We start from the raw sequence: 13607 nt of genomic DNA on the forward strand, positions 1-13607 counted from the left end.
GCTCAAGCTCAGTTTATTCACTTCAAATAGGCTCCTGTAGTTCTTCATGTAGCGTAACGTGTCTCTCCTCAAGGTTACACAAGTAAAAGCTTTTGTCAGTAAAATAAATACCATACAATTACCAGCTGCATGGTATGAGAGAGCAGATATTTTTCTCTTTTAAGTGGAGAAAGTGACTGCACAGTTCTGCAAGGACATATTTCTATTGCGGCATGTGCACAAACACTTTGCAAAATTTTGCGATTACAAAATCACTTCCATGCAAGAGCTCAAACAAAATAATTTGTTTTATTTTAACGCATTAACCCTCTGATATATAAATGATCAAAAAAAAATTTTTTTTTAACATGTATCTTTCCCAAACTTTTTTGTGTTTCCACCCAGGTGAAAAAGACGTACTGTTAAATGTATTAAAAATGCATTAAAGTATATTTGTATTGTACTAAAAACATAATCAAGTACATTTTTAATACATTTAATAGTACGTCTTTTTCTCCTGGCACTGCTGTGTAATTGTTTTTCTGTGTAAAAATGTGCCAGACGGATGAATTTGACTGTTTTTGCGCATAAGCAGTGCTTTAGTGTTAAAGCATGAAACAGATGTTGAGTGATAGTCTTTTCTTCCCTATTGTGACGTATATCCGAGTGAAATGGCTCCTCAAACAAGAAAAAATGACTTGATTTTAGGACTTGATTTTGTCCATCGGGATTTGATTGAATTTTTGCTAAGTGATATCATGTGAGTGACAGGTTGTCTTGTCCTCACACTGAAAAACACATAATCAGAGAAGAGGAGAGACTTGAAGTTACAAGAACTGCAACCTTTAGAAACACCTCTCGCTCCTTTATGTTCCTTTACTTCTACAGTTCCTTTCCTTTACAGCTAAAAGTAGTGTATTTTACAATGGACTGATTCCTAAACACACTTCAGGACTCTCTAGGCACTTGGTGCTTTACAGCTTTCATTAGCCATTTTCAATTTATATTGTCATTAATAACACATACAATGACATATAAATATGAAGTGTATTAGAGGGTTAATATAACATATCAATATTCAAACGTGACAGTTCTTGTGTGTTTGTCCTGAAAGATAGCTTTTGAAAATAAATGAAGGATTTGATCATTTGGATCAAAGAAAGCACATACCTGCCTGTTGCCATGCACTATAAATGTGTGTGTCTGTACTCACATCTTTCATTTAAAGTCTTAAGCAATCACACAAAGAGCAGGTGGAGGCTGCATCTGCTGACGTACAGCCAGTGGCTGTGAGAGGGTCGGTTTGCTTCGAGCCGCTGTATAACAGAGCATCTCTACAGGAGCATCTCCAACAAACAAGCAGCAGAAGGTTTTCAAAGAAACTGCAACATCTGATTCTTCAACTACATCTGCAGCTCTCAGCTTCCTTTTTTGTTATTCATCTCATCATCTGAACCCAGTTTTGTTCTTTATTAGCCTTTTACTGCTTTAATTTTTTGTTTCCTAATTTCTATCTCTCATCTGTTGTCTGTTCTTCCCAGTCTCTTTATCTTCACAAATCCTGATGAACAACTCAAACCCGCAGTTTCTTAAAGGGCAGAAACCTGCAAACAGCACGTCTTTGCCTCCTAATGGCAGTACTGTGGATCCTCCAGCAGGAGCGCTGTGCGAGCAGGTCCAGATCCAGGCGGTGGTTTTTCTCACCTTGGGTATTGTGAGTCTCCTGGAGAACATCCTCGTCATCTCGGCTGTGGTCAAAAACAAAAACCTTCACTCTCCAATGTACTTTTTCCTTTGCAGCCTGGCTGCTGCGGACATGTTGGTAAGTGTATCGAACTCTCTGGAGACCATTTTCATCGCAGTACTAAACAGTCGCCTTTTGGTGGCTAGTGACTATTTTGTGCGTTTGATGGACAATGTGTTTGACTCGATGATCTGCATTTCTCTTGTGGCATCCATCTGCAACCTTCTGGCCATTGCCGTCGACCGCTACGTCACGATTTTCTACGCCTTACGCTATCACAGCATAGTGACCGTACGCAGAGCGCTGGTCGCCATCGCCGCGATCTGGCTGGTGTGTGTGGTTTGTGGGATAGTCTTTATAGTGTACTCGGAGAGCAAGACCGTGATCGTGTGTCTAATCACAATGTTCTTTGCCATGCTGGTTCTCATGGCAACCCTCTACGTACACATGTTTCTTCTCGCCAGACTTCATGTCCAGAGAATCGCAGCATTACCCCCAGCAGCAGCTGCCGCTGGCAACCCGGCCCCACGTCAACACAGCTGCATGAAGGGAGCCGTGACCATCTCCATCCTCCTCGGAGTGTTTGTGTGTTGCTGGGCGCCCTTTTTCCTCCACCTCATTCTGCTGGTGTCCTGTCCGCACCATCCGCTCTGTCTCTGCTACATGTCTCACTTCACCACGTACCTGGTCCTCATTATGTGCAACTCTGTGATTGACCCGCTCATCTACGCCTGCCGCAGCCTGGAAATGAGGAAGACCTTTAAGGAGATACTCTGCTGTTTTGGCTGCCATTCTCCCATTTAGACATCAGTAAAGAATGTCTGATTTGAAACAAAGACTGGATGTGTCAAGAAATTGTTTACCTTGATGTAAGATGCCAAATGCTTGGTGGTCAGAATAACTTTGCACATCCTGAGATGAGGGAATGAAAGGAAACATTTAAACCTGGAAGGTTCAGGTGCTGTAGGAAAATCAGAGAGCTTGAGGGTAGATTGACTGTCTTGCTAAAAAAAAGGGCAGATCAATTGTTACACTCTTAGAAGAAAAGACTCTATGGAATCTTAAAGGGTTCTGTTTGGGCGCTTCATATGGGTTCCCATCATGGGATCATTTTGTTGATATCATTTTAATTTGTTATAATTAGTTTTCAATTTTAATGAAATTGTATAAATTAAACGGATATACATAGTATCTACATACTTGAAATACTTGAAACTTCATTATTTCTAGGTGACAAATCAAATAAGTAAATTAATATCATTGATCATGTGACTCTACATGTTCTTTTTTTGCGTTTTGGCAGATTTTTGGGGCGAATCTTAATTTGCCTATAAATAAAAAGTTTTTGTACAAATCAAATAGTCAAGAATTCGCCAAAAAATAAAATAGTCATGTGTTCTCATGAGAATGGGTTGTTGAAGAACAAGATGCCCTTTGGATCATTTCAATGTATGCTGGATCACATGATCATTGAATTTTAAACAAACTTGTGGTGTTCATGCAGCTTGAGTGCAAAAGAAGGACAAACCAAATAAAAAGAATTATAATAAAGATTTAGAATAACCTTTTCACTAGTGGTAACACACTTTTAGACCCCACAGTACAGTATGTTTAAAATGTGTAAATAGTATATTTTAGGTATCTGTGACAATGATCGGACCATTCTGTCTGATAACAGTGTGTAAATGCTTGTGTTCAAAGTTGCTGAAGTGAAATCTTACTAACAGTCCTGTGGTGAAACTTGCTTTTGAGACAGATTTTCTGATTTTAAATAAATCGGGGCACATCCTAAACATATGACTGGATCTGTGCATCTTTGGGGTGTCCAACTTTGTTGCTTATAGTTTTCAGAATCAGACATGGACTTTCTCCCATCAGCATCAATATGCAGTCAAACTCAGCCCAACTGCTGCAGTCAGCTTGTGGGGATCAATTAGTCTCAAATTTCTGTGTTTTTGCCTTGGCGATGGAATGTAACTGGGAACTGAGCCAACAAAACATGTCCGTTCCAACACCAAATATCCCTCATTTTTGGTGTTTTTGCCTTTTATTCTGAAGGGCAAGAGAGAGAGAGAAACAGGATCAGAAAGGCAGGATTTAAACTCAGGTTGCCAAAGGCACAACTGCACTGTGTGACAGAAGGCTGCCCACAAGACTCTGACCAAATTTCCCTCTTATTCCACAAAACCACATTATAGTTTAGCTCTGTTATGGTTACAAAGTGGTTTACGTTTAATATTCTGCTTATTTAGCTGACCTTTTTGTATTGAGTCTTACTGCAATGTTATTTGGACTGTCTTTGCCACTCTATTAACACTTTTAGCACATGAGCTTTAGCACTCGACTTGTAACTGTGGCCACAAGCTTCAGCAAATATCTGCAAAAAAAAAGTTAAATAAAAAGGATAAGCATATCATATAACATGTGTTGTAGTTCTTTCTTGTGGGAAACATGAAGCTGTGTGTGTGTGGTTCTGGAACTTCCATAGGATATTAATACCAGATTTTTTTATGCGGTGGGGACATTTTTGGTCCCCATGAGTAAAACGGCTTGTAAATTATTTAAGGGATATTTTTTGAAAATGTAAAAATGCAGAAAGTTTTCTGTAATGGGTAGATTTGGGGTTTTTGTTAGGGGATAGAATATACAGTTTGTACTGTATAAAAAACATTGTCTATAAAATGTCCCCATAAAACGTGTGTGCGTGCGCTTGTTTTTCTATCCCAGTGGGAACTTCAACCCGAATTGGGACTTCAAGTCGAATAGGGACTTAAATTGAGGTCCCCATGAGGAAACAAGCTTATAAATCATACAAAATGTGTTTTTTTAGAAAATGCAAAAAGTTTTCTATGGTGGGTAGGTTTAATGTAAGAATACAGATTGTACAGTATAAAAACCATTAGAGTCCCTACAAAGATAGCAAACCAGATGTGTGTGTTTTTTTTTCAGTTCAAAAATCCTCTTCCTTCTCATTCTTCACCACAAATCCTCTGCTTTTAATGCAACATGCTGTTTCATACACCATCTAACTTGAACTCTAAAGTCATTCTCAGTCAATCCTGAAACTCTTTTTTTTGTATCTGCTTAGGCTAAGCTTCAAATGTCAAATATAATATATATATATATATATATACATATATATATATATATATATAGTATCTCACAAAAGTGAGTACACCCCTCACATTTTGGCAAACAGTTTTAGTATATCTTCTCAAGGGACAGAACTATAGAAATGAAACTTGGATATATTTTAAAATAGTTAGTGTGCTGCTTGTATAGCAGTATAGATTTACCATCCTCTGAAAATAGGCTAACTCAACAAACAGGCATTATTTTCAAAAATAATGGTGCTTGTGTGAGCACCATTTTTATGTAGCACTGCCTTAATCCTCCTGGTCATGGAATTCATCAGAGCTGCACAAGTTGTTGCTGGGATCCTCTTCCGCTCCTCCATAATGACATCACAGAGCTGCTGGCTGTTAGACACATGGTGCTTCTCCACCTTCTGCTTGAGGATACCCCACAGCTGCTCGGGGTTCAGGTCTGTAGACATACTTGGCCACTCCTTCACCTTCAGTTTCCTCAGCAATGCAGTTGTCATCTTGGCGGTGTGTTTGGGGTCGTTATCATGCCGTTCGGCCCATTTTCTGAAGGGAGGGCATCATGTTCTGCTTCAGAATGTCATAGTACATGTTGGAATCCATGTTTCCCTCAATGAAGCGCAGCTCCGCAGTACCAGCAGCACTCATGCAGCCCCAGACCATGATGCTACCACCACCATGCTTGACTAGGCAAGACACAATTTTCTTGGTACTCCTCACCAGGGCATCGCCACACATGCTGGACACCATCTGAGCCAAACAAGTTCATCTTAGTCTCATCAGGCCACAGGACATGGTTCCAGTAATTCATGCTTTTGGACAGGTTGTCTTCAGAAAACTGTTTGCAGGCTTTCTTGTGAACCAGCTTCAGAAGAGGCTTCCTTCTGGGACAACGGCCATGCAAACCGACTTGTTGCAGTGTGTGGCGTATGGTCTGAGCACTGACAAGCTGACCTTCCACTTCTGCAATCTCTAAAGCAATGCTGGCAGCACTCATGCGTCTTTATTGACCCTTGTGAGACCTGTTCCGAGTGGAACCCATCTTGGAAAACCTCTTTATGACCCTGTCCATTGTACTGTAACTCAGCTTCAGGGTGTTACCAATCTTCTTAAAGCCTATAGGCCATCTTTGTGGAGAGCAACAATTCTAATTCTCAAATCCTTAGAGACTTATTTGCCATGAGGTGCCATGTTGAACATCCAGTGGTCAGTATGAGAGAATTGTTCTCCAAATTTTAACTACTCTAATACACAAATTTGTATAGTGCTGTCAAGCAGACAACAACTCCTGGTAAATTGACTCCCACTCCCATCCCGCTCCTGTTTAAACTGACTCCCGCTCCTGTACCGCTCCCATATATTTTTTTCTTCAATTAGTGTTTAGTTAATACATAGAATTTGATTTAATCTGCTCTCCATCCTGTTTTATACCAGCTGCTGAGCCCCTGTTTCTAGATTTTCTCCAGAAAATGGAAGTAATAAAAGCAAAGCAAATAAAAGAAAAACAGTAAATAGTTCACACCATGTCTACAATAATTTAATAAACCCAAACAGCACATAAAGCTGCATTTTACTAATTTCTTGTTGAGTAAACAATACATTTATAGTTTACATTTATAGTTTTTTTAATTACATGTTAACGATTTTCATCAATTATGCTCTTGCATAATGAGTTCCTTTACTCCTGACTTTGCGCTGTAAATCATTTTTTGCGACATCGACTTCTCCGCGGCTGTTAGCTCCCTCCATCGCTGCTCTTTGAATTCCGGCGGTAAGCCGTGACAAAAAGCACTGATGGCTTCTGGGACGGCTGGGTTGTGCAGTTATTTTTTAATAGCGTTACATTGTAGGCGTATTAAAAGGAAACTACAAAATGGTGCATTTACTTTTTTCTTTTTTTGTCATCTTTGCTATTGGTTGATTCCTGCTCCCGTCTGCTCCCGTTAACCATTTATCCTGTACCGTCCAAATCCCGTGATTAATAGCAAAGATGATTCCCATCCGGCAGGAATCCCACGGGAATCCCGTGACCCGTGGGATTCCCGAAAAAATGTCAACCTCTACTCTGAACGAACTCTCTGCTCCTCACCACGGTGCGTCTCAGGTGCTGCGGTTATCACTCCGCCCAAGTAGCAGTGCTTCGCCTTCTGAGAAAATAGTTCCCAATATTTATACGGTTAAAAGATGGCTGTCTCATATCATATGACCTTGTCATTTGTACACTCTGTGACTATACAAATCACAACATGTAATAGGAAAATGTTTGTTATTTTGTCATTTATTGGGATTAGTATGCTAGCTGTAGCCATTTAATCCAGTCTTTGTGCTAAGCTAGGCTAACGGTGGGTGCGTCAAACAGAGTTACAGCACGCACGGAGATGAAAAAGGTATGTGTGGACTTATTTAACTCTGGGGGATACAGTGAATAAGCTAAAGTCCAAAAAAGTCGGCGTGTTCCTTTAAGGCTAATAATGTACATAGCCTGCTAATAGAGACTCAAGAGACAACCCATCAGTAATAATACTGGAGGGTGAAACAAGAACATAATGCACAGGAATGTGTATAACTTATCAATTAGGGCCAATAGCTAATGATGTTAATGATCCTGCCTTCACAATTTCTGGACATTAATTATTGGTGCTGGAGGAAGTGCAGGCTGTATCCACTGATTCAGATGGTGTCTTGGAGTTTAGCATGTATAATTTGCATCATTAATGCTCTGATGCAAACCCCAAAGCAAATTTATAACTTACAACCACAGGGGTCAATAATGGCCAACATCCAGAACTTATAGTTTTGCATATTCTGTGCCTTGAACACACAACACCACCTCCATGGCAGGGGGAAGGTCATTGGGTACACATCAGCAATGTTACTTGAGTACATGAGAGTTGGCAGAAATCCTATGACCGTGATCTGAAAGAAAGAACATCAGTTCCCTTTCAGTCGATAACGTCGGACGTAGTCGACGCGACTGAAATGGGATCACGCTAGGGAGCCTATCATCTTCGAGTACTATTGAACGAGCCAATGTAATTGGCGTGCGTGATTCGCATCACACACTCCGCCCCCGCGGCGCGGGTATAAATACGGAAGTGGATGCACGCACCAGTTGCCTTTCGCTTCGGAGCCGATCGTTTGATGTCTCTGAGAGTGCTGTTGTCTACAACGAGCGAGTGTGTCGGTGTTCTTCAGGAAGACTCTCCCAGTGCTGGTGTTCTACAGCGCGAGTGCAGCGGTGATCGCGAGCTTTGAGCTCTCAACTGCTGTTTTAACAGCAACAAATTTCTAAATGTTTGTGTGTGTTGATGGCTGGTTAGAGGGCGGAAAAGTGAGTGCTTCACTGTTTCAGTTCTCTGTTCAGTGTTGCCGCGGTCATTTCCCTGTGTGCTCCGGCACTGGTGACGGTCCTATTTTCTGAAAGAGCAACACGGGTGCGTTTGCGTCTTTTTCAAGATGTCATTCCGCCCGTGCGTTTCTGGGTGCGGTCGTTCCCTGTCTCTCTCTGATGGTCACAACTGTTGTGTCACGTGTTTGGCTTACAGCACGCTGAGACAGCTTTTGTGGACAGCTCATGTTTTCACTGTGGGAACATGACTGTCGCAGTGTTGAGGGCGAGACTCGCCTTCGTTCGCGGAGAGCGAGTCCCCATTACCATGCCCCACCCTCGGGTGCTGTGTGGGATGGGTGACCGGAGGATAGTGTTGGATGTCCCGCCCGGTAACCATTCCCTGTGGGCTCCTCACTCCTCCCTTCCACTGCAACCACTGGAGCCTCCTGTGTTGTCTGCTGGTCCATCTGTAATGGGTGGGCCAGCGGTTTCACTCGGAGCTCCCCTGGAGGACAGGACGCCGATTGCAGCATCAGAGGGTGAGCTGACTTCTGGAGATGATGACTCGGCTGCATTGTCTCCCTCCGGGAGTTCAATGTTGCCCGAGCCGGATCCAGAATTATCAGCTATGCTGAAACGGGCCGCCGAGGCTGCCGGGCTCGAGTGGAACCTCCACCGTGTCCCGTTCAGTCTCGGTTGGAATCTGGAGTTTGGTATCTTGGGGCGGGCCGCGCTGGTTCTCAGCTCGCCGCCCCAGTGCCTTTCTTTCCCGAAATGCATGGAGAGCTTATCAGGTGGTGAACAGCATCTTTCTCTGCCAGAAACTGCCTGAATAGCTTTTCCCCCTCATTACCCTTGATGGAGGAACGGTGAAGGGTTGCGAGGTGTCCCTCCATTGGAGCGGTCTGTCGACACAGGTGCACCTGTGTCCGGCGGCCGCTGCCTTTTGGGGGGATCCTCGTCTCCCCCCAAGGCCTGTGAGTTTCGTCCGTTCCGACGGGCAGAGCTTACAAAGCCTGTGGGCAAGCCCCTTCCTCTTGCGTGCCATGGCGTTGCTGCAGGCTAGGGCACCCATGGCATGCACGAGGGTAATCCAGACCGTGCGCTCATAGGTGAGCACCGCACTGCATCCGACCTCACCCTCCGGGGTACGGGTGTCGTAGCGTGAGTGATCGGTCTGGCGATGTCCACCTTGGTGGTCCAGTAGCGCCTTCGTTGGCTCAGCCTGGTTGGTATGGCGGATGCGGACAAGGTTCGGTTCCTGGTCTCCCCAATTTCCCAGGTTGGGCTGGTCGGCGACGCGGTGGAGAACTGCATCAAACAGTTCTCTGCCGCTCAAGCGCAGACGGAGGTCATCCGGCACATCCTGCCCCGGTGGCCAGCTGCTGCCTCCACCCGCCGCCGGTGGCAGCTCCTCCGCCTGCTCGTCGCCGTGGGCGTTCTCCGGCCGCCGCTCCTGCTGGGCCTCCGCAGCAGCCTCCACCCAGGCCTCAGCAGGGAGCCGGCCGCAGTAGAGACGCCCAGCCCGCTCCAGGCGCTGCCAAGCCAGGTGGCAAGCGACAGCGAAAGCATTCCGGAGCGGGCCGCCCAGGAATGGATGAGATGCTCTTGGAGTGGCACGATCACTCCCTCCCCCCGGGTGAGGGCCGGGTGGAGCCTTTGTTTGTGTGTGTGTCTGTTCCGCCGCTGGCTCCCTAAAAAAAAAAAAAAAAAAGCGGAGCAAGCGGTACCCACACTTCAAAGAGAGAGCAATTTCATCTGTTCCTGGGTCCCAAGAGGGCCAGGCTGGCGGGTGTGACCCTGTATAGCCTTACACCCCTCAGCTCCCCCTTGGTCGCCAGCAGCCAGCTTGGTGCGTTCGAGGACCCGGTCATCCGCCTTCTCACGCGCCCCCTGCCGCTTGTGGAGACAGGTAAGTGTTGCACAGCACACTAACACCACTCTCTCTACTTTGCTGCCCCACCTCAGGCTCGGCTACCCCGCTCAAGTCAGTGATAGTCATCACATTAGGTGTTGAGCAGACGTGCTCCTGAAAATTCAGTGATATTCATCACACCGAGTGTTGAGCAGTGCTCCTGACTGGTGCGTGCTTATCTTATCCTGCTGGCGAAGGATTTGATATAGCCGCTCCTCCAGCCGGTACGAAGGCCAGTTGTAAACTCGTTCTTCGTGCTACTAGGTGGTGGGTCGTGACCATCTTGGCCCAAGATTGGTCTGCAGCTTTGACCTGAAAGACATGTGCTTCAGATCTCTACCTCCCGCACCGCAGGCCATCCTGTGTGTTGCGTCTAAGGGTGGAGTATCAGTACAGTGTCCTTCCCCTCGAGTGCTCCAGAGCCCGTTGGGTCTTCAGGTCAACTGGAAGAGAGTAATCTCGCCCACGGGCTGAGTATCTCTTTTCTAGTTTTGGAGAGGTACTCGGTCCAACATGTCTCTCCAATGAGAATGTGTTCAGCTGGTGTTGAAGTGAGAAAGGGTCCCACTGAAAGAACTTTCAGAGGCTCCTGGGGTATATGGTAGTCGCAGCCTTTGGCTCCCTCCATATGTGACCGCTTCAGCGCTAGCTTCACGATCGAGTCCCGAGGTGACCGTGGCAGAGCAGCTCACCCTGTGTGACTATAGTTCATCCCGGTCTGCTGCCAAACCCTCTTCAACAGAGCGGCCATGTACAAAGGGCGTGTTTTAACGGGAGCCTGGGCGACCCCCGACTACACGGGCATTCGTGCCTCGAGTTGTTAGACATTGCGACCGTTGCGCAAGCTTCCCCTGCATGTCACAAACTCACCCGTCACCTCCTCCTTGGAGTCAGACGCTTCTGAGGGCGCCTTATTCCACTCCTCCCGCTTACTCAATCGTGCCGCCATCGAGCCTCACGACAGTTATAGCCAGGGCAAGTGGAGACTCCATCCCCTGGGTCCGGCTGGGTCATGACCATTCCGGGGCCGCTCAGTTGCCCCCCCGGTTTTATTTTTCCGCCAGTGTTTGGGTAAACCGAGCGGACTACCCTTGGACAAACACTGGGACTCAGCGGCCCCAGGGGCCCGCAGAAATGCGTTTAACCCCAGTGAGCCTTCTAAAAGTGACTGCGACTCATGGTCGCCTTGCGCCTGCAAGTCAGTGAAATCATCACTCTTCATGTTGAGCAGATTTGCTCCTGAAACTCAGTGAAGTTCATCGCACTCTGGTGTTGAGCAGCAATGCTCCTGTAGCTCAGTGAGTCCATCACAGGTAGCTCAGTGAATTCATCACACGCAGTGCTGAGCAGAAATGCTCCTGGTGCTCAGTGAAGTTCCTCGCACTCAAGTGTTGAGCAGAAATGCTCCTGAAGCTCAGTGAGTTTATCACACTCAGGTGTTGAGCAGTAATGCTCCTGAAGCTCAGTGAACTTGTCACACTCAAGTGTTGAGCAGAAATGCTCCTGAAGCTCGGTGAGTTTATCACACTCAGGTGTTGAGCAGGAATGCTCCTGAAGCTCAGTGAACTTGTCACACCCAAGTGCTGAGCAGAAAATGCTCCTGAAGCCCAGTGATCTTCACATGTTGTGTTGAGCAATGCTCCTGTCTTTTGCGCCCGTCACTTGCACCTACGCATGTCAGGAGAGGAACAGGTCTTCATAGTTGCCCCTTATTGGCCCAACTAGACCTGGTTCCCTTCAACAGCCTTCCTGACTTCCCCTGGAAACTCTTTCGGGGACGGGGCACGATGGCACACGCGTTCTTCCCCCGGAGATTCCGGGCGGTCTTACATCTGAACGCGGAGGTTCAGGTGGCTATCACAAGAACATGTGATAGTTACCATCACTTCTGCGAGCACCCCCTAGAATTGGGTAGCGTGCTTACGCCTTTAGAAGTGGAACCTAGTCGTTGAGTGCGTCTTCTCCCCTGAGGAGATCCTGAAAGCTTTCGATCACTTCAGTGCTCTCTTTCCTGCAAAATGGGTTGCAGTAGGCTGTTTTCCTAAATCACCCTCAAAATGATGTTGCCTCGGTGTTTAAACGACGCTCATCGTGTTGCAGAAGTATGCAGAAGCACGTTCTGATCGTCAGGTTCCTGAGGAGCAAGGTCTTGTAAATCCTTGTGTCCCTCTTTATCCTCTTGGGCCTTGTCCCTGGTGCGACTGCACTGCAGAGACCGCCCCTGAGCCACTGCAGGTAGTGAGTTAAAAATTCTGTTATATCAGTTCTCCTGCTCGCGTGGTCTCTACTAGAGGGTAGGGACTTGCTCGCTTTCGGTCAACGTATTGTGCCTGGAGTCTGGGCCGGCTAACTCTCACAAGCTGAGACCCCGGCTCGGATTGAGCCCAAGGTTCCTACCTCTCCCGTAGTAGGAGCAGGTGGTGAGCCTGCAAGCGCTGCCCTGGAGGAGGCAGATCCAGCCCTGGCTTCTCTGTCCGTTCGCTTGGACGTGTACAGAATGCAAGTCATAGACCTCAGACCAGCTCTTCAAATATCTGTTGGAATTCAGCAGAGAGGGAAGGCTGTTTCCATGCAAAGTTGCACTTAGTGCTTGCCTTCATTTCGGCAAAGACCCGAGATGCAACATGTCCACTTAGGTGTTGAGCTCCTCTATGATGAGTGTAAAGTGCTCCGCCTGGGCGTTGACGATATACTTTGCTAAACAGATTCTAGAGTTGGGGGCTGGACGACACCTAGTTGAACCGCTGCTTCCCATGGGCTCCCTTCTCATGAAGCCAGTTTCACCGTGAGCCCGGTTCAAGTGTCGGCTTGCTGCGCCATTCCCCTCCTATGGACTGGATACGTGCGCCTTTCTACTCCAGTTGAGTTCCCTTAAAATTGAACCCTGTTGAGTTCCTCCACACCCCTCCGACGTCGGACGTGCGGAACGTCTGGTGTTAGGCCTACCACTCGTAAGCAGTGTGGAACCTGTGTTAGGCTGGGTCCATATGTTGCGGTCCCTTCGGTGACCCCATGTGTGTATTCTTCCACGATACGGCTCCCTGCGGTGAGCCCGTGTCTTCCCTCGGCAGAGTCTCTCTGCCGTCACTGTCCGGTGTGTCTCCCCCCGTCTTAGGCTGGAGCCACCCCAGTGACATTCCATATGTTAGACTGCCCGGTTTCCGCCCAGTTCATATGTGTATTCTCCACATTTCCTCCCTCGGGTTGGATGTGGCTTCCGCAGCGTCCCTTCCTTCCAACGTACGGGGAACGCTTTCCCAGTGGTCCTGTAGGAACAGCAGTGACTTCCCTGGCCTAAGCCCTGTCCTTCCCCGCGTTAAGTTTACGGGGGCATCAGGAGGCTTTGGTTTAGACACTGGAAGGTGGCAGCGTTAGTGGCGTGTTCAATGGTTGATCCCATTTCAGTCGCGTCGACTACGTCCGACGTTATCGACTGAAAGGGAACGTCCTGGTTGCGTATGCAACCCACCGTTCCCTGAAGGAGGGAACGGAGGACGTAGTCCCCTTGCCACTACCGCTGGACCACCGCTGACC

General features: G+C 46.9%; 1 protein-coding gene across 1 annotated transcript; it reads left to right on the top strand.

The window, feature by feature from the left end:
• Nucleotides 1-1232: 1232 nt before the first annotated feature.
• Nucleotides 1233-2894, top strand: mc3r (melanocortin 3 receptor). Its single transcript, XM_077224075.1, has one exon. It carries the CDS (start codon nucleotides 1544-1546, stop codon nucleotides 2525-2527), a length of 984 nt encoding a protein of 327 aa, XP_077080190.1. The 5' UTR covers nucleotides 1233-1543; the 3' UTR covers nucleotides 2528-2894.
• Nucleotides 2895-13607: the final 10713 nt, after the last annotated feature.

Source organism: Siphateles boraxobius, unplaced genomic scaffold, assembly GCF_051911475.1.
Source record: "Siphateles boraxobius isolate OS27281-9 unplaced genomic scaffold, OSU_SipBor_1 9, whole genome shotgun sequence".
In the NCBI taxonomy this organism is placed as follows: Eukaryota; Metazoa; Chordata; class Actinopteri; order Cypriniformes; family Leuciscidae; genus Siphateles; species Siphateles boraxobius.

What these genes read in the sequence shown, in the direction of transcription:
- mc3r (XM_077224075.1), top strand. Translation starts at nt 1,544, where the DNA reads ATGAACAACTCAAACCCGCAGTTTCTTAAAGGGCAGAAACCTGCAAAC.